The sequence below is a fragment of the Juglans regia genome, chromosome 5 (genome assembly GCF_001411555.2).
Source record: "Juglans regia cultivar Chandler chromosome 5, Walnut 2.0, whole genome shotgun sequence".
Lineage (NCBI taxonomy): Eukaryota > Viridiplantae > Streptophyta > Magnoliopsida > Fagales > Juglandaceae > Juglans > Juglans regia.
In genome coordinates, this window is record NC_049905.1 from 986,854 (window position 1) to 1,014,109 (window position 27,256).

The window sequence follows — 27,256 nt, forward strand, 5'->3', positions numbered from 1 at the left end:
TGCCGTTATAGTGAATTCTGTGTCGTTATTATATATAGATGTCTTTTTTATTTATAAATAAAAAATATACCACTTTTCTGGTCAATCGAGCAAAAAAGTCGCCTTTTTCCTTTTCCCGCTTCTTCGGTCGTTTCTCCACTGAGCAAACTTGGGGTTTAGGGTTTTTATACAGTCTGTCCCGCCCAAGGGCAAGGGTCTCTCTCTCTCTCTTTGTTTCTTAGTTTAAGGGTTTTATTCGTCGGAAAGATGATGTACGGTGGTGATCCTCAACAGCAGTATCATCAGCAGCAAGGCGGGGACTTTAACCGGGGCCCACCCCCGCCGCCTATGATGAGGCAGCCCTCTGCGTCTTCCAGTACTCTTGCCCCAGATTATCACCACCCCTCCGCCCAAGCACCTCCTCCTTACGATGGTTAGGGTTTCAGTCACCGTATTTTTCCATTTTGAAATTCATTGTTTTTGTTGTTGTTGTGGTTGATTACTCTGAACTCTGGTATAAACACGTCATTTTAAGGTGAAATGTGAACGCAATTGGAGAGAACTTTAATGGTAGGGATATTGCAACTGACCTCATGGTTTCAAGGATTAAATACTCAAATTTAGAGTTTGGGACGTTGAAATTGACCTCGTCGTCCTTAATTCTTAGAGACTCAAACTTTTGGAATATAAGCTATGAGGCCTCAAAGAAACTTATTTAAAGCAAATCCGGTTTTTCTTTGGGATGAGCATCATATCCCGTAAACTAAATGAGTCTCAAGGTGTGTGCGAGAGAAATACATAACAATAACTTCCTTTACCCTATCTTTTGTACGCTAACGCAGTATCACGTTGTCAAACTGAAGTTCTTTGTTTAAAAAAATTCATACCAATTTAATTTTGTTACAAAATATGTATTAGTCAAGTGGTTCTCTTTGTAATGAGTAGTAAATGCTTGTTGCAGCTCACGGTGATAGTTTTGCTGCAAAGAGGATGAGAAAGCTTACCCAAAGGAGGGCAGTTGATTATACTAGCACTGTTGTGCGTTATATGCAGGTAAAGTTTCAAGTTTGTCGGGGATAGCAGTGTCATGTGTGCATATGTTTGAAATTCTCACACTTCGGTTAAATATTCCTCTAATTTTCCTGATCATCAACGGACTGTCTTGCATGGTATGGTGACTATGGTCTATCAGTTAACAAAAAACTTTATTGAAGAACTCAAAAGGCATAGCCCAAGCACACAAGACAGAAATGAAATTTTACCGAATCTGTTTTATGGTTTTTTCTGAGATCCTACGACGCGTGGTTCCATTCTATTCTATCCACATGCTTTTAAACGGACCTGTATGATATCACGCCCTGTTACATTTAAGTAACTTTGTATATCCTAGTGTTTCATTCTTCTCAGACTCTTTAGGATTTCAGTCAAGGGACGTAGTCATCATGTGTCTTGTTGTTTTATGATTTCCTATTGGGATTTGAGTAACACTAATTTTCCTAAACACTACTGTGCAGATTCGTATGTGGCAGCGAGATTCAAGGGATAGGACAACATTGCAACCTACCCCAGCAGCTGCGATTGATGTCAGTCAGCTGCTGTAGTCTATCGATATTATCTTTTTCTTATAATGTGGAAAAACATGGTTTACTAGAAGTATGATGGTGCATTATCTTGAACTTGCATATTTTCCTTATATAGTTAAATTCTTTACGTTATGTTAATCCTTGGTGCAGATGTTGCCAACAATTGCCTATTCAGATAATCCATCTACAAGCTTTACTGCAAAATTTGTGCATACCTCGTTGAATAAAAACCGTTGTTCAATTAACCGGGTTTTGGTAAGCTAGACTAAAACCAGTTTCCCCCAAATTATATTTTACTCGAGAACTTTTGTCTTAGCTAAGTGTTTCTTCTTAGTGTGTGTGTGTGTGTGTGTGTTTTCCTTTATAATCCTAACTTTCCCTCCAAATCAAAAGTCAGTGGTGGATCTCAAGTCGTGCTTCCTCATCATTGGCTAGTGGTCCAAAAAGCAGAATTTTTTTTTTTAATTTCTACTTTTCAGGAACTTTGGAGCCTTTTCCTTATGCTATTAGGTGGATTTCTTATACACTCCCAGTGAACTGTGGTTACACCCTGTTTTTTTTTAATAATATTTATTCTCGTGTACCTAAGAAAATCCTACCTTGGTTCATTAAGGGAATTGATATTTGGTAATATGTACTTTTTTGGCCAGGTTTGTTTGGTAAAGGAGCTCCATTTGGCCTTATGTGGACTATTTTAAGGGAAAGGAACAATACTTTTGAAAGTGCTGAGAGATCTGTAATTGAAACCAAAATTAGCTTTCTTTTATCCTTAGGATGAATGTTCTGTTGCTGTTGTTGCAGTTTCTGTATCCTTCTTTTGTTGCTTTTTTGAGACTACTTCAATTATAGATTGTAATTCTTTGGGACAATCTCTTGTTTACCTTGTGTGTACAGAAGTTTCTTCAGAAGTTTTTCTGGACCTTTTTTCTTTCAATCTTTATTACTCTTTTTTTTCCTCTTCTAGATGGTTTTTTGTCTTTTATATACTTGAATAAATAAATGGAGCATTTTCTTTCCTTTGTTAAGTTTTGTTATCTCTTGGGGATTCTGCTCATGAGTTATTATAATCCTAATCTATATTTTTTACCTCTTCCAAAGTGGACTCCTACAGGGAGGCGATTAATCACAGGCTCTCAAAGTGGGGAATTCACTCTTTGGAATGGACAGTCATTTAATTTCGAAATGATTCTTCAGGTAAACAAGAATATAATTTCAATCAGTTGGTACAAAATTCTTTGTACTTTTAAATTATTTATAGCTGACGCACGTGGTACCACATTAAACAATATATTTATACAATGAATTGAAGTGTGTTCATATTGAGCTGGGATTCACTTATAATAATGATAAACTTATAAAAAAAAAAAAGAATATAATTTCATCTAGTTGCATGTTCACTCTTTTTCTCAATTTTGTGATATTTCAACTGTCTAGGCCCATGATCAAGCAATCAGATCTATGATATGGAGTCACAATGACAACTGGATGGTCTCTGGTGATGATGGTGGCTCGATAAAGTAAATATTTTTCTTGATAGAATTTGTAGTGATGTTCAACTTATGTTTATATGTATGTATGTATGTATGTATGTATGCACTTATAAAAAAAAATGTATGTATGTATGTGTATGTATATGGGATTTGTTGTCTGGAAACAAAACTTCATGCTAATTTACTAATATATTGGTTATTTCGGGGGAACTCATAGGTACTGGCAGAACAACATGAATAATGTCAAGGCCAATAAGTCTGCTCATAAAGAATCGGTCAGGGACTTAAGGTATTTAATATAGTTTCGAGGTGAGTATTTTCCAAGAAACATATACTTATTGACCATTTATTTCTATTTGCACAGCTTCTGTAGGACAGACCTGAAGTTCTGCTCCTGCTCAGATGATACAACTGTTAAAATTTGGGACTTTGCGCGATGCCAAGAAGAGCGTTCATTGTCTGGTAATGTGCTTCGAATGCTCAGCAGAATTAGAAGAGGCTGGTTGCCCTTAGTTTTGGTGGTTTTTTGCTCCAATAACATATTACTGATTTCTGATGTGCAATTGAATCAGATTTTATCTCCCACCGAAGATGTGCAATGGCATGCAGCATGCTTTTTTTGCTCTGTTTAAACTAATGCATAAGGCTTTTTGATGTTTCCTTTTTTAACTTTCTTAATATATAGTTCTTTGTAAAATAACATTCGATATGTTGAAATAAATAAAGCTTGATAATGAAGATTGAAACTTGATGTACATGTCTTAGAACTTTCTTTTTTTTGGCTGGAAAGAAATGGGAGATGTTTTGAAGACAAGGAGTGCTCTTTTGAAGATCTTAGAAACTTTTTCTTTTCTACTTTGAGTTTGTGGCCTAAGATCTTTGTAAGGAATGATGAGAATGTACTGAATCTGTTTCTGTTTTAGTTTTCCTGTTTTCTAGAGTGTAGTAGGTATTTCCTTTGTATACTTCATGTGTACTTGATATTCGTGATAATAAAATTCTTATTAATTAAAAAAAAAAAAAAAAACTTGGGGGGGGGGGGAGCTGGTAATTGATTTCAGACCATACAATGGAATTTCAGGTTGGTTGCTTGGTTTCCACCTTTCTTAGCACTTGGGAAATGATTACTTTAGTCAAGACAACTCAATAAAATCATTAGTGTGAATGATTTGTAGTTAAAGAAAAAGCTTCTTGTAGTTAAAGAATGTGTAGATTGCAATTTTGTTTTTGTTTTTTGTTTTCCTCTGTATTTATTTTTCCACTTTGAATTATTCTAATTGAACATTTTTCTTTTCACATCCTTGAAAGTTATGATTCCAGAATGTTTATTAGTATCTTGGGGTTCACACTTATAATTACCACTTTTCTGGGAATGCTGGTTTGCTTATCTTCTAGCAAATTTGTCCTCTAATTCTTTAGGTTAGCAATGTGATTTTACCCGTTCTTGCATGTAAAATTGTTTCTTGATCAAGATTTTTACAATCTGAAGGGAATCCATAACTTGGCTTTGTTTGTGTATGTATGTGTTGTATATGAGTAATATGTGCATGATGTAACCTTAGAATTTTCTCTCTGGGGGGTTTGAACTCAGGCAGGCCATGGTTGGGATGTGAAGAGTGTTGACTGGCACCCTACAAAATCTCTTCTAGTTTCAGGTGTTTACGACCGTTCTTTTGTGAACTTTATTTGAATTTTTAACTTGTAATTGCAATACTTATTGTTGTTTGATTGGTTGTTTTCTAGGTGGGAAAGACAACCTTGTGAAACTTTGGGATGCCAAAACAGGAAGAGAGCTTTGTTCGTTGTTAGTTCAATTCCTTCATAGTTAAACCTGCAGTCTAGCTTGTTAGTTGAATTCTTTCAAGGACTCATTGTCTTATTTGCAGCCATGGCCACAAAAACGTGGTGCTCTCCGTGAAATGGAACCAAAATGGTAACTGGGTGCTAACTGCTTCAAAGGATCAAATCATCAAGGTGTGTAACACGTTTCTCCTTTAAAAATTGGCAAGTCACTTATAAAAAAAAATTGGCAAGTAAGTTGATAGGGACTCTATATATTAACTATTAATTATAAAAAAAAATCGGTAATAGCTATCTTCCTTTTTCTGTCACTTTTCCTCTGTGTGTGTGTTTGATCTTCATTTTGTTTGATCTTGCATTTGCAGCTTTATGACATTAGGGCTATGAAAGAGCTTGAGTCTTTTCGTGGACATCGGAAAGATGTGACTGGTCAGTGACAGCCTTCTCCCAATGCAAATCATTCTGATTTAATTTGTGTTTTTATTTGAGTAGTGGACTATTGTTGGGTTAGTGATTTTTTTTTCTATTAGCAGTAGTGTTAGACCAATGTCTCTTGTTTTATAAGATAAAGCTATTTAGTGAGATTTGTAAGAGAATGAAACTTATACTGCATTATTGTTTTCAATTGTTAGCGCTGGCTTGGCACCCATTCCATGAAGAATACTTTGTCAGTGGGAGTTTTGATGGGTCCATTTTCCATTGGCTTGTGGGGTAAAGTCTTTTAATTCAGACCCATTTTATTTTTTATTTCATAAATTTATTGTTCCTCTTACATTCTTCCATAGCATTCAGTGCATGGAACATATTTTATGGAGAAAGAGATGGCTAGGGAAAGCTATTGCTATTCAGTAACTTGTTTAAATTTGTATGGTAATGTTATATATTGGAGGTAGAATTTGAGAGATGTTTGCAGCGATGCTACTCTGTAAAAATTATCACTTTGAGTGGTATTTATATATAACTGGTAATCGGTAATGCATTTGAAAAAACTTATTTACTCAGAATTCTGTTCATATTTTTATGCGACAAAGCAAGAGAAGAATAGGATATAACTGTTGAATTTGCATTTGTTTAAAGTATGTTTGTTCTTTTCAGTTTTAGGATGTCACCTTTAGGAGAAACCTCGGTACACACCCCTCTGTACTTGATTTATTCTTCTTTTTCTATGTTAATGAAAAGCGGTTTTTGGTCTTAAAGTAAGATTGCTGAAATGCAGATCTGTTCTAGGATTCAAATGAGTATATCTATCCTACGAGAGACAATTGGGGGCATATCTGACATTTTTGCACAGAGAGACAGAAGAGAGAGAGAGAGAGAGAGAGAGAACAGAAAACATGGATGCACAAAATTATACGAGTAGAAATACATATACAATTGCTTTGATTTGCTATTATGTAATAGTTATGACAACCAGAAAATATAAAGAAATTTAAAAACATAATAGTTACATAACGCCAATATCTTGATGTGAAAATTTAAAAATTTTGAGAATATCTGCTCCAATTAATGTTAAGTTCGTAATCACATTTGATACGCGAATATTGAAGTAGTAACTATCCACATGGACCGAATGTAGGCCTTGGCTTTCCTTTATTATGACACCTTTTTGCATGACAAGAAATAGATAAGTGATGGCACCTAATAATATTCTATGTTTCTGACTATTTCTGATGCACAGGCATGAAACGCCTCAGGTAGAAATTCCTAATGCGCATGATAATGCTGTGTGGGACCTTGCATGGCATCCTATTGGATATCTTCTTTGCAGGTGAATGCAGACCTTGTATACCTAATCCTCATTTATATATTTTAACCAATGAATAATCTATTCAGTGTTTTTGTGTACTTGGTTACTCCTTTTTCATATATATAATTTTTTACTTATAAAAAAATAATCTATTCAGTGACCTTGTCTCCTATTTTCCCAACTTTTGACTGTCAGAACAGAGTTCTATGATGCATGTGAATATAGAGCACCGTTTAATTATTTTATTTCATTGATGGAGAAAGAAAATTAGAGAACCTGCCAAAGTTTGCAAAACCATAATTATAGTTAACTAAGGACAATGGTTCATGGTGAAAAAGAGAACAACTGGACCAGAAGAGTCCCTGCTCGAGAAAGAATATAATATGTGCACATAAATTTTCTATTGCTTTAAAACCATTCAACTAGGCTTTATGTTTAATAAATCGTGTGCTGCATCTTTAAATACAATTTTATGTACTGAAGTTGGCCTAACATTTTTGGGCATGACCACATTGCTCTATTTTTTTAACCTGCAGACCACATTGCTTTATTGCTCTCTTCTTTAAATGACTTTTTTTTCTTTTCAAATAAACCAACTGTTGAAAGAAACTTTAGTAGAAACTAGAAAATGCCTTGTTGGCTAGAGCATGTACTAAACTATTTTTCTCGCCTTGAGTGGACAGGCTATAGAGATGTCCCATGATGCTTTTTGTGGAATGAGCAGTTTTTTTTTTTTTAATGTTTTCATGATATCAATTAACATGTTAGGCAGTTTTGATAGAAGTTAGATCAAGAGGAGCTCTATTGAATGCCTCTTGTTACATCAATTCTTAGTAGAAACCATCAGAATGTTGTTTTTGATATTTTATTTACCACTATTAAGGAATGAATATGTCATCCAGCTGCAGGTGTCATTAAGCTATGGCTGGCCTATCATTTACTAAACATACATGGTTTCTTCTGCAGTGGTAGCAATGATCACACGACAAAGTTCTGGTGCAAAAATAGGCCAGGGGATACTGCCCGTGATAAATTTAGCATGGGTCAGAACCAAGGTTGTAAAGGACTCGATATACTAAATCTGTATTTTTTAATAAGATTTATTACTGGAAACAAATTACCAAGTCTTACTTCTGGGATTATGTGGTCCCATTGACAGTCAACACCTTTAATTGCCATGACTTGATGGAGGATTTGATTTTCTGTTTTTAATGTGCACTGAGACAGTTTCTTTAGGTGTTATAAATTTTCTTCAAGTTCATGATTGGGGTAGAAATACTTAAACTTGAAGAGACATCTTTCATCATCGTAACTATTTCCATCTGTATCAGGTTATGGTGAGCAAAACCCTGTTTTTGGTGGTCGCATGACTGGTAATTTCCCAGCACCTGAAGGGCCAACAACTCCAGGATCATTTGCTCCTGGGCTGACTCGAAATGAAGGAACTATTCCTGGTGTTGGAGTTGCAATGCCATTATCCATTCAATCTCTTGATGCATCAGCTCAGGGAGAGCAAAAGCAGCCTCTTCCTGTTTCAATGCCTGTAGGGGCTCCTCCTCTCCCTCCTGGTCCACATCCCTCCCTTCTTGCTGCCAACCAGCAGCAATCATATCAACAACAGCCGCAGCAGATCCCACCACACCACCACCACCACCACCAACAACATCAGACACTCCCACAGCAAATGTCACCTTTGCCTATGCCACCTCCAAACATGTCACAGCTACAACCTCCATCTCATTTACCTTTACTTCCACATCCCCATTTATCTCGCCCTCCACCCCAAATGGTCCCACTTGGTATGCCTTCATCAATTCCATCTTCAATGCCAGGATCGTTGCCAATGCCATCATCAGGGCCTGGCTTACATCAATTGCCTGGTCCAGTGGTATGATTTTGTGCACGTTTTTACTTTTTGTTTTTTCTTTTGAAACTAGGCTTCGAGTGTAGCTTGCCCACTTCTAGAGAAGTTTTTGCTTTCAATAGGGGAAAAAGACAGAAAAGCAAGAAAACTAGTTTGTTTGTTACTCTACATGCATTGCTTAGTAATTGCGGTACACCTTTCCCCTTCACCTCCAATGCAAACTGTGAAAGGGGTGGTTTGTTCTATTGGCAAATTAATTGTATTCTAGTGATTCTGTTTTATTTATTTTTTCCTTTTCTTTTAGAGGTGTCCGTGTATCCCCTGAGGCTCATCTGCAACATATTATTTTTGAGGATGTGTGGTGATACCATGTGGTGTGGCATTGAATTATTACATGCTTTTTAAGTGTGACAAAATAAAATTTTAATTTTGTAATTGGATTTGACCAGTAGCTTTGGAAGAAGGTTATGATTTCAATGGGTTGTCTTTAGGTATTTTTACCGTCATACTCATCAACATGTATCTCCCTTATCATCTAGATGTAAAATACGCTTGTGCACTTCTAATTGATTTTGTATGCAATAATTTTTCATGAAAGGCTAGTTTCAGGAATGCTGCTTGCTCTGTTTATTCTCATGTTTGAGTTTCTATTGTTGTACCTAAAGCCATAATTTCTTACTTCAGGGAATGCAAGGTACAATGAATCAGATTCCTCCATTGCGGCAAGGCCATTTTATGGGTATGAACCCCATGCACTCAGGATCTTTACCTTCGAGTGGACCACCTTCACAGGTTGGAAGTTTTCAGAATGGCTTGACAAATATGCAGGCCCCATCAAATGCAGGTGGGCCCCAGATGTATCCTCGGGGTGGGATATTTAACCGGCCACAAGCTGGACAAATGTCAATGATGCCAGGTTATAATCCCTACCAGGTAGGATAGCTAGTTTTGTTGTTTTTGTAAACTGCTTATGATAAGTATACTTGAAAAGAAGTCATAACTTTCAGCACCATCAAATTTACTAGTTTTTTGTAGCTGTTTTTGTTTCGTGAATCTCTTGCCAAATTGCACTTTTTATTCACAAGTGAAGAGACATCAACTTTTTTTGTTGCTTGGCCGACCAAAATTATCTATGTGGTGTCTTCCAAAGTGAAGATGTTGATTTTTGTGGTACGTGGAGTGAAAATGGGAACCTAGAGTAGGCAATAGTGATGGGAACCAATGACACATTAACAAGCTACAATGAGATCTCACGTTTTCACTTTCTTTTGGAAGGATCTTTCATTTTCATGTTTACATTTTGCGAGGCTGCCACCCTGTGGCTGTCTGGCACTGCTTGTTTTGTTTGCTATGTTGATTACCACCTCCTGCCCTACTACTTTGATAAGTCATTTTCGGAACTTTCCTAAAGGAAAAAGGAAAACATGGGCTCTAAAATGATGGGGTTTTGTTGGGTTAGGTCCTTAAATCAGATCTTAAACCCACCCACCTGTTTAGTATCACAGTGGTTTGCTGGTCAACATTGATAATGGATGTGTCATATGTTGGAATGTGCACTGATGTTTATCTGAAAGTTGTGTGGTCCTATTTCAAGAGTTTCCTGTGATTGGGCTTGTGGGCCCGCTTGTAGATTACTCTACTGGAAGCTAATATGTTGTACTCCCTTTTTGCAGTCGGGCAGTCAATCTAGCATGCCTGCTGGTCCACCACCGCATGCCCAAACACCTCCATAGGCCATTCTTGTTGCAAACTATAGCAATGCAAGTGCTGCCATCTATGCCAGAAGACAAAGAACACTCTTTGGAAAACTTGTACCAGTGTTAATCCTCCCGTGCCCTTTTTTTCCTTCTATTATTGTCATTATTATTCTTTGATTTTGATCGTTGAATGAGATGGATTTTGTTCAGCCAAAGATTCATTGTAATTTGTTTGTCAATAGAATTCTCAGCTGGCTGAGAGCTTTTTCATCTGGTTTTGCTACAGTCTGGTTATTGTACTGTGGGAAATCAAACATTTAGTTGGATCTATGTGCAATTAAGGAAGAAAAAGTGATATTCTGTAAAGAAGACAACAAAATTGAGATAATCTTATGTTAATTGAGCCCCTACTATGCTCAAAATTTTAAGCTTACAGTTCTCAAAGAGAGAGAGAATCATAAATACGAAAGATGAATGCTATGTATCAGTCATTATTTACTCTTACACTCCATATCTATAACTTTTTCATATGGTGTAGGGTATTTTTCATAAGATGGGGGTGTGGAGTGATGAATAGTAGCTGATGAGAAGAATTTTTCAAATATGAAAATGTAGCACTTTTTCCCATCATCACGCATAATTATTTCTGTTGAGCATCTTAAATCAATCATGGAACAAATCAAAATCATAAGGTAGAAAGAGGGGGAGAGGACTGTGTTCTGCTACCATATCGATCATCCAGTGCTGTTTAGACCTTTTCCAATCCACCATAATTTGTTATTGTTCTGTCTGGTGAGAACAGTTCTTCCATGATATTTCTCTTGTTAATGTTGGGTTGTGATTCCTTGGCTTTACCCTTTAACAAATGGGATTTAAGCTTATTCACATCAGATACTTGAACTGGTTTCAGAAAGAACTCCTCTGCTCCTTCTTCCAAGCATCTGACCAAACATTTAACCTTGTCAGACTAAAAATTTGGATCAAACAATGTCCATTTGTAAATTTAAAACCAAATGAAGCTGTGTGAACTAAACTGGGAAAAAAATCCTCAATTTCCTTTACCTGTTAATCCTTGATGGGATATTATCTGAGGACATGATTACAACTGGTATGTCTTTAAGAGATTTAGATTCCTGCAAGTCAAACAAAATCCTAACGGGTTTTTGCCTCAAAAATAAGAAAGAGTAACGAGTAACTGGTCAAATTTGTGGACAAAAAGGCTAACCTTGATCTTTCTAAGGAGATCATAACCTGTCATTTCCGGCATGCAATAGTCTGTGATGATCAAACTGATGTCCACATCCTGGATGAGAATAGAAAAAAGAACCAGTTAGTGAATGATAAATTTACAATCACAGAGAAAGCACAAACACAGTTAGTCTGAATATCATATACCTGATGATCATCATCGTCATCATCATTTGGAGAAACAGAGGGAATGCTTGCTTCATTATTCTCTTCATCTTCATGAATACCCAGAAATTCTAAAGCCTTGCTACCAGAATCCACTGCAGTAACTAAAGAAGAAACATACGCAGAAAGAATAAACAATCATGATCCAATAAAACCAACATAAAAAACATCACCATTAATGATCATAATTCAGTATAAGAAATACCTCTCAATACACAAAAGGATAAAGAAATGGAAGAAAAATTACCTTGATAAGAAGAGGTTTTGAGGAGCCTCTCAATCAACTTTCGGTCAATGAGACTATCATCTACAGCCAGAACATGGAACTGTGCCCTTGCAGCCATACTTGTGGCTCACATATATCAGAAGAAAGAGAAGAACCAACAAAAGAAATAGAATAAGAAGGTAAACAGAATTACCACGAGGAGATGTAAGAATAGAGCAAAGAGCGTATGACTTTTAAATGGGAACACATGAGGTGGTCAGAAAGAGATGGAAATCTCGGGAAAATCTGACAGTTTGGAAAGAAATATCCGACAGATTTCGTCCAGAATCTCCCGGATCTTCGAGATTGATTTTTGAATTGGCGAACAAGCAAAGAAGGTGCTTTTAATTCTTTTCTTTTTTCTTTTTAATGGCACTTCATCGTTATATTTCATCCATCTGACCCTTCTAACAAGAATCAAGGTAACGAATAATGCTACTCATTATCACATATTCTCATTATTCTCTCATCATTCTATAATATGACATTAGATGGTTAAAGACTATTTATTATATTTCACTCGTGAAATTATCATCTAATGCATGTCACATCATGGAATAATAAAAAAAAAAAGATGAGGACTAGATTTTTAAAAAAAACCTAAGATCTAGAACGAGAAAAACATATAAAATAAATTTCTTTACGTAACCTAGTCGATAACAAATTCTTAAAATGATATTAAATATTCAATAAATATATATACCGTAAAAACTATTTTTGTGATATGATCTCTTCATCTTAGTTTTTTTGTTTCTCCTCATTGAAGTTAGAAGTTGGCCATGCACATACGTGTATGATCAACATGATTACAAATCTCCGGGCCGGTGGACTTTGTGCCTCACTCATGCAGATTTGTTTCTTTAGGTAACTCAATCATGCATGTGATGATATGTCATGCATGCATGATGACATGATTTGTTAAAAATCAATCAAATGTTTCAAAGGATCGAATAAAGAAGATGAAAAATAAATCATTCTTGAAATTTGTACTTCCAACAAATTAAATTACTAACTCATCAACTACTATTCACTCCAACATCTCACACCTATAGTTCTTTTATAGAATATGAGAGTATTTTTTATAGGTTGTGGAATGTAGAATAGTGAATAGTGCCCATCCCGAACCAACATGCTGACCCCTCCTGCTGCATGGACCCCTTTTTGTTCCTTGATATTGTTTGTCACCTGATGATACTTAAAGAAGTTTTAATTTGGTTCATTAATCCATCTAAATATGTTCCATATTTATTTTCTACTATTTATTAACGAAACAAGAAGTATTAAATTAATAAAATTCTCATAAAATAAAGGCTGCAGTCTTGTAGTCAGTGGATGGGAGGTCTTCCATTCCAAATATGTTGACAAAATTAATGTCGTTTGTTGCGATATATCATTTCGTACTAGATCTAACAGATTTAGTGATCTAGCTAGTCATATCAATATTTTAGTTTAATTTTTATTAAATTTATTCATGAATTAGTACATGATCTGTAATGAAATAATAAATACTGATTAATTGATAAATTTAAATAAAAATTATTTTATCTAGGAATTATCATAAATCCCCATATGGATATATATATGGGGACTCGATCAGTTGCCACCTTCCTCTACTGGGAAACCACGTCTGTCCTCCTAGTACCAACTACATCGGCCTGCATGATTTATTAGGAAATTTGGATGATCATGATCAGCAAGTGCCAATTAGGGGCTATACATGATGTACGAAGCAAGGGTTGTTTTTCTCAAAAAATATTTTGAATTTTAAGACCTAAGTTTAAAAAGGTATATATATACATGACGTGACATTAATTATAGCATTTATAATCTCTAGGCGATCCAGACGATAAAAATATTATGTGACAAACAACACGTGTCTTAATTTAGACACTAAAATTCATATAGTAGTTAATTGTAGGAGATTTCTTCCTGCTCTTGATAGATCATGCTTAGTCACTTATTGATCAGTTCTATCAAAAACTCTTTTTTTTTTCTTTTTTTTTTTTTCATTTTGGTTTAAAAACTTTAGTTCTGATCTTCTATTCGATTATGTCGGAGAATAAGTAATGATATTCACACAACACATTTCACAATGCATATTTTAAAATGAGATCGATCAGTATTTTTGTAAAGTAACGTTACTTTTATAAGGTATCTTACCAAAATACCATTCGTTTTAAGATATGGTTGTGTAATATATTCATGTGAAAAGTGATGTGTATTTATCATTTTCCTACCTTAAATATATAATTCTAAAATCTCAACTAATTAATATTACGATATTATTGTCAAATTTGGGGGATATATTCTGCACAATTAATCAGATCATGCTTTAAAGTCCTATATATACAAATCAAAAACTCCGGAGATCATCCCACTCATAATCACAGCACTCCATATACAGAAGAAAAAAAAGGATCGAGGGATGGATAAATGTTCCTTCAACTACTTAGCTCTGTTCATGATTTCACTATTGCTGATATGCTCACGTAAGAATCCGGCTTCTGATCACGATCTTAATTTCCATAATCTTTGTAATTTTCTTGATTTCCAAACATATATATGCGTACGTTGACTTGCATGCATGCACACAATATTAATTAACACATGCTAGCTGCATGCGCATATTGCAGGTAATTTGCAGTACTCAGAAGTGGAAGCAAGGAATGTAAATTTCCCATGCAAGACTATTGATGATTGTAGTGATGATCCATCACAGTGCCAATGCGTACTCAACATTTGTTTTTGCCACCCTCCTGCAGTAGTAGCAGCTCATGATCAGATCATGAATTTCATGATTAAACAAAATGAAACCGATCCTTAGCGTACATGAAAAAGTACGCTCTGTCGATCCCCAGAAGTACTAATAATATTGTAGTACTGGTCTACCTTATAAGAAATAAAAGGATCATTCTTCTTAATTGAAATATTGCTGGCTACTTCGAAAAGAATTTATATATATATATATATATACACACTTTAGTCACAAAAAAATTATATAAAAATAAATCTACAAATGAATTTTTTGTTTTTTATTTTCCTGTGTGTGCATGTTAAATTCTCCTAGCTATGAGAATAATGAATGCGCGCTAGCGCTATTCATTTACTAAAAAAATGTGGTGTCGATTGTTTGGTGACTTGGAAGCTAAAGAAATAAGAGAAATAATTTATACAAATTTTAAATAGACAAATCTCATACAAATCTTTGTAAAAAAGTAGACTCCTCCTAAAATAATATTATAAAAGTTAATTTTTATTAGTGAGACCTACTTTTTTACAAAGGACTTGTATAGGACTAGTTGTCTATTTGAGTCTTGTACCTAGTATTACTCAATAAATAATGACTACACGTTTTGCAGTAAATATCGATATTATTAATTCAAGAATATCTACTTGTGTACGGGCAAATATAGAAGTACTTTCTATCGAGTGAATGATAATATTGATTAACAATATGTACAAATTTTAAATAGACAAATCATATAATCTTATTGTTAAAAAAAATGGATCATACCATAAAAAGTGTAAAAGAAAAAAACCTATCATTTTTAAGTAGAATCCATTTACTTATAAAAAAGTCTACACGAAATTTATCTCTTTAGAGCTTATACCTAACATTGCATCACTCAAATATTGCATGTCTAACTCGACACCCATTATACATATTTTATATACATTAATACTCTTCATAGGCGCCATTATTCCAATTGTTTCATCTATTGAATGTAGCACTAGTACTTTGCAAATTTAGTAAGCTGGCTGATGTAGAAAATATACAAATAAAAGCAGCTGATTGCACTATTAATGATGATCATGAGACCAATTACACATGCATGAAGACATGATTTGTTAAAAATCAATCAAATAATGTTTCAAAGGATCGAATAAAGAAGATGAAAAATAAATCATTCTTGAAATCTGTACTTCCAACAAATTAAATTACTAACTTATCAGCCACTATTCACTCCAAAATTTCACACCTATACTTTTGTTTTTCATAGGATGTGGGGATATTTTTTATAGGATATGGAGTGTAGGATAGTGAATAGTACCCATCCCGAACCAACGTGCTGGCTCCTCTTGCTGCATGGACCCCTTTTTGTTCCTTGATATTGTTTGTCACTTGATGATGCTTAAAGAAGTTTTAATTTCACTACAACAAATTTGAATTTTTGGGACAAAATTATTTAGGGACGAACAAAATTTCACCCCTAAAAGTCATTTTTTGGGATGAAATTTAATCGATGACTTTACAAAATCATTCGAACGGTAAAATAACCGTTCGAACAGTATTTTCTGTGACGAATTAAATCGTCTCAAAAATTTTTTTCCTTTCGAATGGAAAAAAATACGTTCGAACAGTAAAATCTTGGCGGAGAAGTAATTTATTATGGCGGGAAAAATTCATAACCGTTCCAACGATAATTTTTTATGCTCGAACGGAAAATATTTGGTGGCAAAACCTGGCGGGAAGATTTCTAAACCGTTTGAATGGAATATATTTAGTTTGAACATATTTAAGCACCACATTTATACATTCGAAGGTATAATATTAATCTCGGTACGAAACTCAAAATATAAAAATATATATATATATCATATATACAAATTCATTAATTAATTTTATGTAATTAATTTAAAAAAAATTTAATGATTTCTTTTATGTTAAATAAAATTATTAGTTAAATAAATATTATCAACCATACACCACATAATATAAATCAATAATTAGTCCATAAAAGATAAAAAATTTAATTTAAAACAAAAGTAAATTATCAAAACACCAGATATACTGTCCATAACTATAACAAAAAAATATAAATAAAAAATAGAAACTATTGTGTTGCGAGGTCTCTACACACATTCCCGACTGCAGCTAATTGTATCTCTACTTGTGCCAGTCGAGTACTGAGCGTGACCTGATTCACAAAATTGATGTCGTTTGTTGCGATATATCATATCGAACTATATCTAATAGATTTTGTGATCTAGCTAGTCATATCAATATTTTAGTTTAATCTTTATTAAATTTATTCACGAATTAGTACATGATCTGTTATGAAATAGTAAATATTGATTAATTAATAAATTTAAATAAAAATTATTTTATTTAGGGATTATCATAAATCCCCAGATGGATATATATGGTGACTTGATCGATTGCCACCTTCCCCTATAGGGAAACCACGTCCTCCTAGTACCAACTACATTCCGGCCTGCATGATTTATTAGGAAATTTGGTGGCCCATGATCATGAGCGAGTGCCAATTAGGGGCTATACATGATGTACAAAGCAAGGGTTGTTTTTCTCAAACAATATTTTGAATTTTAAGACCTAAGTTTAAAGAGATATATATACATGACATGATGTGACATTAATTATAGCATTTATAATCTCCAGCGATCCAGACAATAAAAATATTACGTGACAAACATGATGTGTCTTAATTTAAACACTAAAATTTGGATAGGAATTAATTGCAGGAGATTTATTCCTACTCTTGACAGATCATGCTTAGTCACTTATTGATCAGTTCTATCAAAGACTTTTTTTTTTTTCCATTTTGATTTAGAAACTTTAGTTTTGATCTTATCTTCGATTATGTTGGAAAAGAAGTAAAGATATCCATACAACACATTTCACAATGCATATTTTAAAATGAGATCGATTAGTATTTTTGTAAAGTGACGTTACTTTTATAAGGTATCTTACCAAAATACCGTTCGTTTTAAAATATGGTTGTGTAATATGTTCATGTGAAAATTGATGTGTATTTATTATTTTTCTATCTTTATTATATAATTATAAAATCTCAACTAATTAATATTACGATATTATTGCCAAATTTGGGGGATTCTGCACAATTAATCAGATCATGCTTTAAATTCCTATATATACCAATGAAAAACTCTGGAGATCATCTCACTCATAATCACAGCATTCCATATACAGAAGAAAAAAAAAAGGATCGAGGGATGGAGAAATGTTCCTTCAACTACTTAGCTCTGTTCATGATTTCAGTATTGCTTATATGCTCATGTAAGAATCCAGCTTCTGATCACGATCGATCCTAATTTCCATGATCTTTGTAATTTTCTTGATTTCCAAACATATATTACGTACGTACATACTGCGTACACATACACATGACTTGCATGCATGCACACAATATTAATTCACACATGCTAGCTGCATGCGCATATTGCAGGTAATTTGCAGTACTCAGAAGTGGAAGCAAGGAATATAAATCTCCCATGCAAGACTGTTGATGATTGTAGTGATGATCCATCACGGTGCCAATGTGTACTCAACCTTTGTTTTTGCCACCTTCCTGCAGCAGCAGCTCATGATCAAATCATGAATTTCATGATTAAACAAAATGAAACTGATCCTCAGCGTACATGAAAAAGTACGCTCCGTCAATCCCCAGAAGTACTAATAATATTGTAGTACTGGTCCACCTTATAAGAAATAAATTAATAAAAGGATCTCCTGATCGTTCTTCTTAATTGGAATCTTACTGACTACTTTGAAAAGAATTTAAATATATATATATATATAAATATTTTAGCTACGAAAAAATTATAAAAAAATAAATCTATAAACGAATTTTTTGTTTTTTATTTTTCTGTGTGCGCATGTTAAATTCTCCTATGAGAATAATGAATGAGCGCTAGCGCTATTCATTTACTAAAAAAATGTGGTGTCGATTGTTTGGTGACTCGGAAGCTAAAGAAATAAGAGAAATAATTCATATAAATTACAAATAGACAAGTCTCATACAAATCTTTTTAAAAATGTGGACCCCTCTTAATAAAAATTAATATTAAAAAAATTATTCTTTATTAGCATAGAATCCATTTTTTTACAAATGGCTTGTATAGGACTAGTTGTCTGTTTGAGTCTTGTATCTAGTATTACTCAATAAATAATGACCACACATTTTGCAATAAATATCGATACTATTCATGAATATCTGCGTGTGTACACGGGCAGAGATAGAAGTACTTCCAATCGAGTGCATGATGATATTGAATAACAATATGTACAAATTTTAAATAGACAAATCTCACATAGTCTTATTGTTAAAAAAAAATAGATCACACCATAAAATGTGTAAAAGAAAAAAACCTATCCTTTGTAAGTGGAATCCACTTTTGTACAAAAGAGTCTACATGAAATTTATCTCTTTAGAGCTTATACCTAACATTGCATCACTCTAATATTGCATGTCTAACTCGATACCAATTATACATATTATATATACATTAATACTCTTCACAGGTGCCATTATTCCAATTGTTTCATCTTCTTTTGTTTTTTATAAGTATTTTCCAATTGTTTCTTTCATAATGGGCCAATTTAGTAAGCTGCCTGATGTAGAAAATATGCAAATAAAAGCAGCTGATTGCACTATTAATGAACATGAGACCAATTATGTGATATCTCCCTTTCAATATATATATGGTATAATTCCTATCTAAATTGGTGTTTAAGGTATTTGATTTGCACTTATAAATATTATATATATACACCAGCAATGTCAATTAATTAATAGTTAATTGCTGCAAGTTTTCTTTGGTTTTTTTTAGGGCTATAAGCATTCAAACACAAACATATATATATATATATATATATATATAAATCTACCATCATATCAAAAACAACAGTTGATTATTGCTATATATCAAACACTTTATCCTACTCGATCTGCAATATGGCTTGCTTTTCTATGTAAATTAACCCTACGTACCATATGTCAAACACATCAAACATGGCCCTCGGCTCTCAACTTGCGGCCCATTGGTATGTTATTTCCCAACCCTCCCCCCCGTCAACATCTTTATAGACAAAGCGCATGACATTCCATAAAAAAAAAACACAGAGACTCAAAGCAAGATCGGACAGATTTCATCCAGAATCTCCTGGATCTTCGTGGTTGATTTTTGAATTGGTGAACAAGCAAAGAATGTGCTTTTAATTCTTTTCTTTTTTCTTTTTAATGGCACTTCCTCATTATATTCCATGCATAATCTGACCCTTCTAATAAGGATCAAGGCAATGAGTAATTCTACTCATTATATCAATTATCATCATCCTCCTATCATTCTATGATGTGTCATTAGATTATTGTAGACTATTTATTATGTTTTACTCGTAAACCTATCATCTAATGCATGTCACATCATGGGATGATGAAAAAAAAAAGATGATGACCACATTTTTTTTAAAAAAATTTAAGGTCTAGAACGAGAAAAACAAATAAAATATATTTCTTTACGTAACCTTTTCGATAAAAAATTCTTAAAATGACATTAAATATTCAATAAATATATATACCGAAAAACTATTTTAGTGGTATGATCTCTTCATCGTAGTTTTTTTTGTTTCTCCTCGTTGAAGTTAGAAGTTGGCCATGCACATACGTGTATGATCAACATGATTACAAATCTCCGAGCCGGTGGACTATTTTCAGACTACATAAGTATTGGTCCTTTCGCCTCACTCATGCAGATTTGTTTCCTTAGGTAACTCAATCATGCATGTGATGATATGTCATGCATGCATGAGGACATGATTTGTTAAAAATCAATCAAATAATGTTTCAAAGGATCGAATAAAGAAGATGAAAAATAAAGCATTCTTGAAATCTGTACTTCCAACAAATTAAATTACTAACTCATCAGCCACTATTCACTCCAGCATCTCATACCTTTGGTTTTTTTTACAGGGTATGGAGTGTAGGGTAGTAAATAGTACCCATCCCAAATCGACCTGCTGGCCCCTCCTGCTGCATGGACCCCTTTTTGTTTCGTGATATTGTTTGCCACTTGATGATGCTTAAAGAAGTTTTAATTTCACTACAATAAATTTGAGCTTTTGGAACGAAATTATTTAGGAACGAACAAAATTTCATCCCTAAAAGTCATTTTTGGGACGAAATTTAATTGATGATTTTACAAAATCGTTCGAACGGTAAAATAACCGTTCGAACAGTTTTTTTTGTGACGAATTAAATCGTCTCAAAAAGTTTTCCGTTTGAACGGAAAAAAATAAATTCGAACAGAAAAATCTTGGCGGGGAAGTAATTTATTATAGCGGAGAAAGTTAACAACCGTTCGAACGATAACATTTTGTGTTCGAATGGAAAATATTTGGTGGCAAAACCTGGCAGGAAGGTTTCTAAACCGTTTCAACGGAATATATTTAATTTGAACATATTTAAGCACCACATTTATATATTCGAAGGTATAATATTAATCTCGGTACGAAACTCAAAATATAAAAAAATATATATCCTTTGTACAAATTCATTAATTAATTTTATGTAATTAATTTAAAAATATTTTAATGATTTCTTTTATGTTAAATAAAATTATTAGTTAAATAAATATTATCAACCATACACCACATAATATAAATCAATAATTACTTCAGAAAAGATAAAATATTTAATTTACAACTAAAGCAAATTATCAAAACACCATATATATTGTTCATAACTATAACAAAAAAAATATAAATAAGAAATATAAACTACTGTGTTTCGAGGTCTCTACACACATCATCGACTGCAGCTAATTGTCTCTCTACCTGTGCCAGTCTAGTACTAATGGTGACCTGATTCACAAAATTGATGTCGTTTGTTGCGATATATCAGATCGTACTAGATCTACCAGATTTTGTGATCTAGCTAGTCATATCAATATTTTAGTTTAATTTTTATTAAATTTATTCACAAATTAGTACATGATCTATTATGAAATAGTAAATATTGATTAATTGATCAATTGATAAATTTAAATAAAAATTATTTTATTTAGGGATTATCATAAATCCCCAGATAGATCTATATGGTGACTCGATCGGTTGCCACCTTCCCCAATTGGGAAACCACGTCTCGCCTCCTAGTACCAATTACATTCTGGCCTGCATGATTTATTAGGGAATTTGGTGGCCATGATCATGAGCTAGTGCCAATTAGGGGCTATACATGACGTACGAAGCAATGGTTGTTTTTCTCAAAAAATATTTTGAATTTTAACACCTAAGTTTAAAAAGATATATATACATGACGTGACGTGACATTAATTATAGCATTTATAATCTTCCAGCGATCCAGACAATAAAAATATTACGTGACAAACATCATGTGTCTTAATTTAGATACTAAAATTCAGATAGAAATTAATTATAGTACATGACATTTCTTCCTACTCTTGACAGATCATGCTTAGTCACTTATTGATCAGTTCTATCAAAAACATTTTTTTTTTCCATTTTGGTTTAGAAACTTTACTTCTGATCTTATCTTCGATTATGTCGGAGAATATGTAATAATAGCCACACAACACATTTCACAACGCATATTTTAAAATGAGATCGATCAGTAGTTTTGAAAAGTGACGTTACTTTTATAAGGTATCTTACCAAAATACCATTCGTTTTAAGATATGGTTGTGTAATATATTCATGTGAAAAGTGGTGTGTATTTATCTTTTTTCTACCTTAATTTCACTACAACAAATTTGAGCTTTTGGAACGAACTTATTTAGGAACGAACAAAATTTCAACCCTAAAAGTAATTTTTTGGGACGAAATTTAATTGATGACTTTACAAAATCGTTCGAACGGTAAAATAACCATTTGAACAATATTTTTTGTGATGAATTAAATCGTCTCAAAACGTATTTCCGTTTGAACGGAAAAAAAAATACTTGTGAACAGTAAAATCTTGGCGGGGAAAGTTCACAATCGTTCAAACGATAATTTTTAGTGTTTGAAAGGCAAATATTTGGTGGCAAAACCTGGCGGGAAGATTTCTAAACCGTTTGAACGGAATATATTTAGTTTGAACATATTTAAGCACCACATTTATACATTCGATTGTATAATATTAATCTCGGTACGAAACTCAAAATATAATCATATATATATCATATATACAAGTTCATTAATTAATTTTATGTAATTAACTTAAAAATATTTTAATGACTTCTTTTATGTTAAATAAAATTATTAATTAAATAAATATTATCAACCATACACCGCATAATATAAATCATTAATTACTCCAGAAAAGATAAAATATTTAATTTAAAACTAAAGTAAATTATCATAACACAATATATACTATCCATAACTATGACAAAAAAAATATAAATAAAAAATAGAAACCATTGTGTTGCGAGGTCTCTGTACACATTCTCGACTACAGCTAATTGTATCTCTACTTGTGCCAGTCGAGTATTGAGTGTGACCTGATTCACAAAACTGATGTCATTTGTTGCGATATATCAGATCGTGCTAGATCTAACAGATTTTGTGATCTAGCTAGTCATATCAATATTTTAGTTTAATTTTTATTAAATTGATTCACGAATTAGTACGTGATCTGTTATGAAATAGTAAATACTGATTAATTAATAAATTTAAATAAAAATTATTTTGTTTAGAGATTATCATAAATCCCCAGATGGGGATATATATGGGGACTCGATCGGTTGCCACCTTCCCCTACAGGGAAACCACGTCCTCCTAGTACCAACTACATTACGGCCTCCATGATTTATTAGGAAATTTGGTGACTCATGATCATGAGCGAGTGCCAATTAAGGGCTATACATGATGTACGAAGCAAGGGTTGTTTTTCTCAAGCAATATTTTGAATTTCAAGACCTAAGTTTAAAGAGATATATATATATATACATGACATGACGTGACATTAATTATAGCATTTATAATCTCCAGCGATCCAGACAATAAAAATATTACGTGACAAACATCATGTTTCTTAATTTAAATACTAAAATTTGGATAGTAATTAATTGCAGGAGATTTATTCCTACTCTTGATAGATCATGCTTAGTCACTTATTGATCAGTTCTATCAAAAACTTTTTTTTTTTCCATTTTGGTTTAGAAACTTTAGTTTTGATCTTGTCTTCGATTATGTCAGAGAATAAGTAATAATATCCACACAACACATTTCCCAACGCATATTTTAAAATGAGATCGATCAGTATTTTTGTAAAGTGACGTTACTTTTATAAGGTATCTTACCAAAATACCATTCGTTTTAAGATATGGTTGTGTAATATATTCATGTGAAAAGTGATGTGTATTTATCATTTTTCTACCTTAATTATATAATTCTAAAATCTCAACTAATTAATATTACGATATTATTGCCAAATTTGGGGGGTATATTCTGCAAAATTAATCAGATCATGCTTTAAACTCCTATATATACAAATCAAAAACTCCAGAGATCATCCCACTCATAATCACAGCGCTCCATATACAGAAGAAAAAAAAGGATCGAGGGATGGAGAAATATTCCTTCAACTACTTAGCTTTGTTCATGATTTCACTATTGCTGATATGCTCATGTAAGAATCCGGCTTCTGATCACGATCTTAATTTCCATAATCTTTGTAATTTTCTTGATTTCCAAACATATATTGCGTACGTACATACGTACACATACACATGACTTGCATGCATGCACACAATATTGATTCACACATGCTAGCTGCATGCGCATATTGCAGGTAATTTGCAGTACTCAGAAGTGGAAGCAAGGAATGTAAATTTCCCATGCAAGACTGTTGATGATTGTAGTGATGATCCATCACAGTGCCAATGCGTACTCAACATTTGTTTTTGCCACCCTCCTGCAGCAGCTCATGATCAGATCATGAATTTCAAGTTTAAACAAAATGAAATTGATCCTCAGCGTACATGAAAAAGTACGCACTGTCGATCCCCAGAAGTACTAATAATATTGTAGTACTGGTCTACCTTATAAGAAATAAAAGGATCGTTCTTCTTAATTGAAATATTGCTGGCTACTTTGAAAAGAATTTATATATATATATATATATATATATATATACTTTAGTCATGAAAGAATTATACAAAAATAAATCTACAAATGAATTTTTTGTTTTTTATTTTTCTGTGTGTGCATGTTAAATTCTCCTAGCTATGAGAATAATGAATGCGCGCTAGCGCTATTCATTTACTAAAAAAATGTGGTGTCGATTGTTTGGTGACTTGGAAGCTAAAGAAATAAGAGAAATAATTTATACAAATTTTAAATAGACAAGTCTCATACACATCTTTGTAAAAAAGTGGACTCCTCCTAAAATAATATTATAAAAGTTATTTTTTATTAGTGAGACATACTTTTTTACAAAGGACTTATATAGGACTAGTTGTCTATTTGAGTCTTGTACCTAGTATTACTCAATAAATAATGACTACACGTTTTGCAGTAAATATCGATACTATTAATTCAAGAATATCTACTTGTGTACGGGCAAATATAGAAGTACTTTCGATCGAGTGAATGATAATATTGATTAACAATATGTACAAATTTTAAATAGACAAATCGTATAATCTTTTTGTTAAAAAAAATGGATCATACCATAAAAAGTGTAAAAGAAAAAAACCTATCATTTTTAAGTAGAATCCATTTTCTTATAAAAAAGTCTACACGAAATTTATCTCTTTAGAGCTTATACCTAACATTGCATCACGCTAATATTGCATGTCTAACTCGACACCCATTATACATATTTTATATACATTAATACTCTTCACAGGCGCCATTATTCCAATTGTTTCATCTATTGAATGTAGCACTAGTACTTTGCAAATTTAGTAAGCTGGCCGATGTAGAAAATATACAAATAAAAGCAGCTGATTGCACTATTAATGATGATTTGTTAAGAATCAATCAAATAATGTTTCAAATGATCGAATAAAGAAGATGAAAAATAAATCATTCGTGAAATCTGTACTTCCAACAATTTAAATTACTAACTTATCAGCCACTATTCACTCCAGCATCTCACACCTATAATTGTTTTTCATAGGATGTGGGGATATTTTTTATAGGATATGGAGTGTAGGGTCGTGAATAGTACCCATCCCGAACCAATGTGCTGGCTCATCCTGTTGCATGGACCCCTTTTTGTTCCTTGATATTTTTTGTCACTTGATGATGCTTAAAGAAGTTTTAATTTCACTGCAACAAATTTGAGCTTTCGGGACAAAATTATTTAGGGACGAACAAAATTTCATCCCTAAAAGTAATTTTTTGGGACGAAATTTAATTGATGACTTTACAAAATCGTTCGAACGGTAAAATAACCGTTTAAACAGTATTTTCTATGACAAATTAAATCGTCTCAAAAGAATACGTTTGAACAGTAAAATCTTGGCAGGAAAGTAATTTATTATGGCAGGAAAAGTTCACAACCGTTCAAACGATAATATTTTGTGTTTGAACGGAAAATATTTGCTGGCAAAACCTGGCGGGAAGATTTTTAAACCGTTTGAACGGAATATATTTATTTTGAACATATTTAAGCACCACATTTATACATTTGAATGTATAATATTAATCTCGGTACGAAACTCAAAATATAAAAAAATATATATCATATATACAAATTCATTAATTAATTTTATGTTTTTATCTTAAAAATATTTTAATGATTTCTTTTATGTTAAATAAAATTATTAATTAAATAAATATTATCAACCATACACCGCATAATATAAATCAATAATTACTTCAGAAAAGATAAAAATATTTAATTTAAAACTAAATTAAATTGTCAGAACACAATATATACTATCCATAACTATGACAAAAAAAATATAAATAAAAAATAGAAACTATTGTGTTGCAAGGTCTCTGCACACATTCTCGACTGCAGCTAATTGTATCTCTACTTGTACCAGTCGAGTATTGAGCGTGACCTGATTCACAAAATTGATGTCGTTTGTTGCGATATATCAGATCGTGCTAGATCTAACAGATTTTGTGATCTAGCTAGTCATATCAATATTTTAGTTTAATTTTTATTAAATTTATTCGCGAATTAGTACGTGATCTGTTATGAAATAGTAAATACTGATTAATTAAAAAATTTAAATAAAAATTATTTTGTTTAGGGATTATCATAAATCCCCATATGGATATATATGGTGACTCGATCGGTTGCTACCTTCCCCTACAGGGAAACCACGTCCTCCTAGTACCAACTACATTACGGCCTGCATGATTTATTAGAAAATTTGGTGGCCCATGATCATGAGCGAGTGCCAATTAGGGGCTATACATGGTGTACGAAGAAAGGGTTGTTTTTTTCAAACAATATTTTGAATTTTAAGACCTAAGTTTAAAGAGAGATATATACATAACATGACGTGACATTAATTATAGTATTTATAATCTCCAGCGATCCAGACAATAAAAATATTACGTGACAAACATCATGTGTCTTAATTTAAACACTAAAATTTGGATAGTAATTAATTGCAGGAGATTTATTCCTATTCTTGACAGATCATGCTTAGTCACTGATTGATCAGTTCTATCAAAAAAAAATTTTTTCCA

At 32.8% G+C, this 27,256-nt stretch overlaps 2 protein-coding genes and 1 long non-coding RNA gene across 5 annotated transcripts; 2 read left to right on the plus strand and 1 right to left on the minus strand.

Moving 5' to 3' along the window:
* Positions 1-140: 140 nt before the first annotated feature.
* LOC108989020 (flowering time control protein FY-like) lies at positions 141-10,432 on the plus strand. Of its 3 annotated transcripts, none has more exons than XM_018962464.2 (18): positions 141-412; positions 941-1,032; positions 1,494-1,562; positions 1,713-1,817; positions 2,661-2,756; positions 2,997-3,079; positions 3,270-3,341; positions 3,417-3,514; positions 4,648-4,707; positions 4,796-4,856; positions 4,939-5,026; positions 5,218-5,281; positions 5,485-5,563; positions 6,531-6,620; positions 7,566-7,654; positions 7,931-8,487; positions 9,148-9,396; positions 10,137-10,432. In XM_018962464.2, exons 1-18 carry the CDS (start codon positions 247-249, stop codon positions 10,194-10,196), a joined length of 2,178 nt encoding a protein of 725 aa, XP_018818009.1. In that variant the 5' UTR covers positions 141-246; the 3' UTR covers positions 10,197-10,432. The 3 variants fall into 3 exon arrangements, with proteins under 3 accessions (XP_018818009.1, XP_035546039.1, XP_035546040.1); XM_035690146.1 differs by having other exon boundaries at positions 9,148-9,379; XM_035690147.1 differs by lacking the exon at positions 1,713-1,817.
* Positions 10,433-10,516: 84 nt separating this feature from the next.
* On the minus strand, positions 10,517-12,133 carry LOC108989047 (two-component response regulator ORR10-like). The gene is made up of 5 exons (XM_018962504.2): positions 11,821-12,133; positions 11,556-11,677; positions 11,386-11,463; positions 11,223-11,293; positions 10,517-11,101 (listed from the first exon to the last, which is right to left on the minus strand). Exons 1-5 carry the CDS (start codon positions 11,915-11,917, stop codon positions 10,909-10,911), a joined length of 561 nt encoding a protein of 186 aa, XP_018818049.1. The 5' UTR covers positions 11,918-12,133; the 3' UTR covers positions 10,517-10,908.
* A 5,631-nt stretch (positions 12,134-17,764) lies between these two features.
* On the plus strand, positions 17,765-18,348 carry LOC108987877. The gene is made up of 2 exons (XR_001995591.1): positions 17,765-17,878; positions 18,048-18,348. It is a non-coding gene; the product is annotated as an uncharacterized LOC108987877 (long non-coding RNA).
* The last annotated feature ends 8,908 nt before the right edge of the window (positions 18,349-27,256 follow it).

Bases quoted from the DNA above. Each gene is read 5' to 3' on its own strand.
- LOC108989047 (XM_018962504.2), bottom strand. From the start codon at position 11,917: ATGGCTGCAAGGGCACAGTTCCATGTTCTGGCTGTAGATGATAGTCTC. The intron at 11,678-11,820 runs GTAATTTTTCTT...TTTCTTCTTTAG, and splicing joins CAAAACCTCTTCTTATCAAG to TTACTGCAGTGGATTCTGGT. The intron at 11,102-11,222 runs GTAAAGGAAATT...ATGTTTGGTCAG, and splicing joins ATCCCATCAAGGATTAACAG to ATGCTTGGAAGAAGGAGCAG.
- LOC108989020 (XM_018962464.2), top strand. From the start codon at position 247: ATGATGTACGGTGGTGATCCTCAACAGCAGTATCATCAGCAGCAAGGC. The intron at 1,563-1,712 runs GTCAGTCAGCTG...TCCTTGGTGCAG, and splicing joins CCCCAGCAGCTGCGATTGAT to ATGTTGCCAACAATTGCCTA. The intron at 1,818-2,660 runs GTAAGCTAGACT...CCTCTTCCAAAG, and splicing joins GTTCAATTAACCGGGTTTTG to TGGACTCCTACAGGGAGGCG.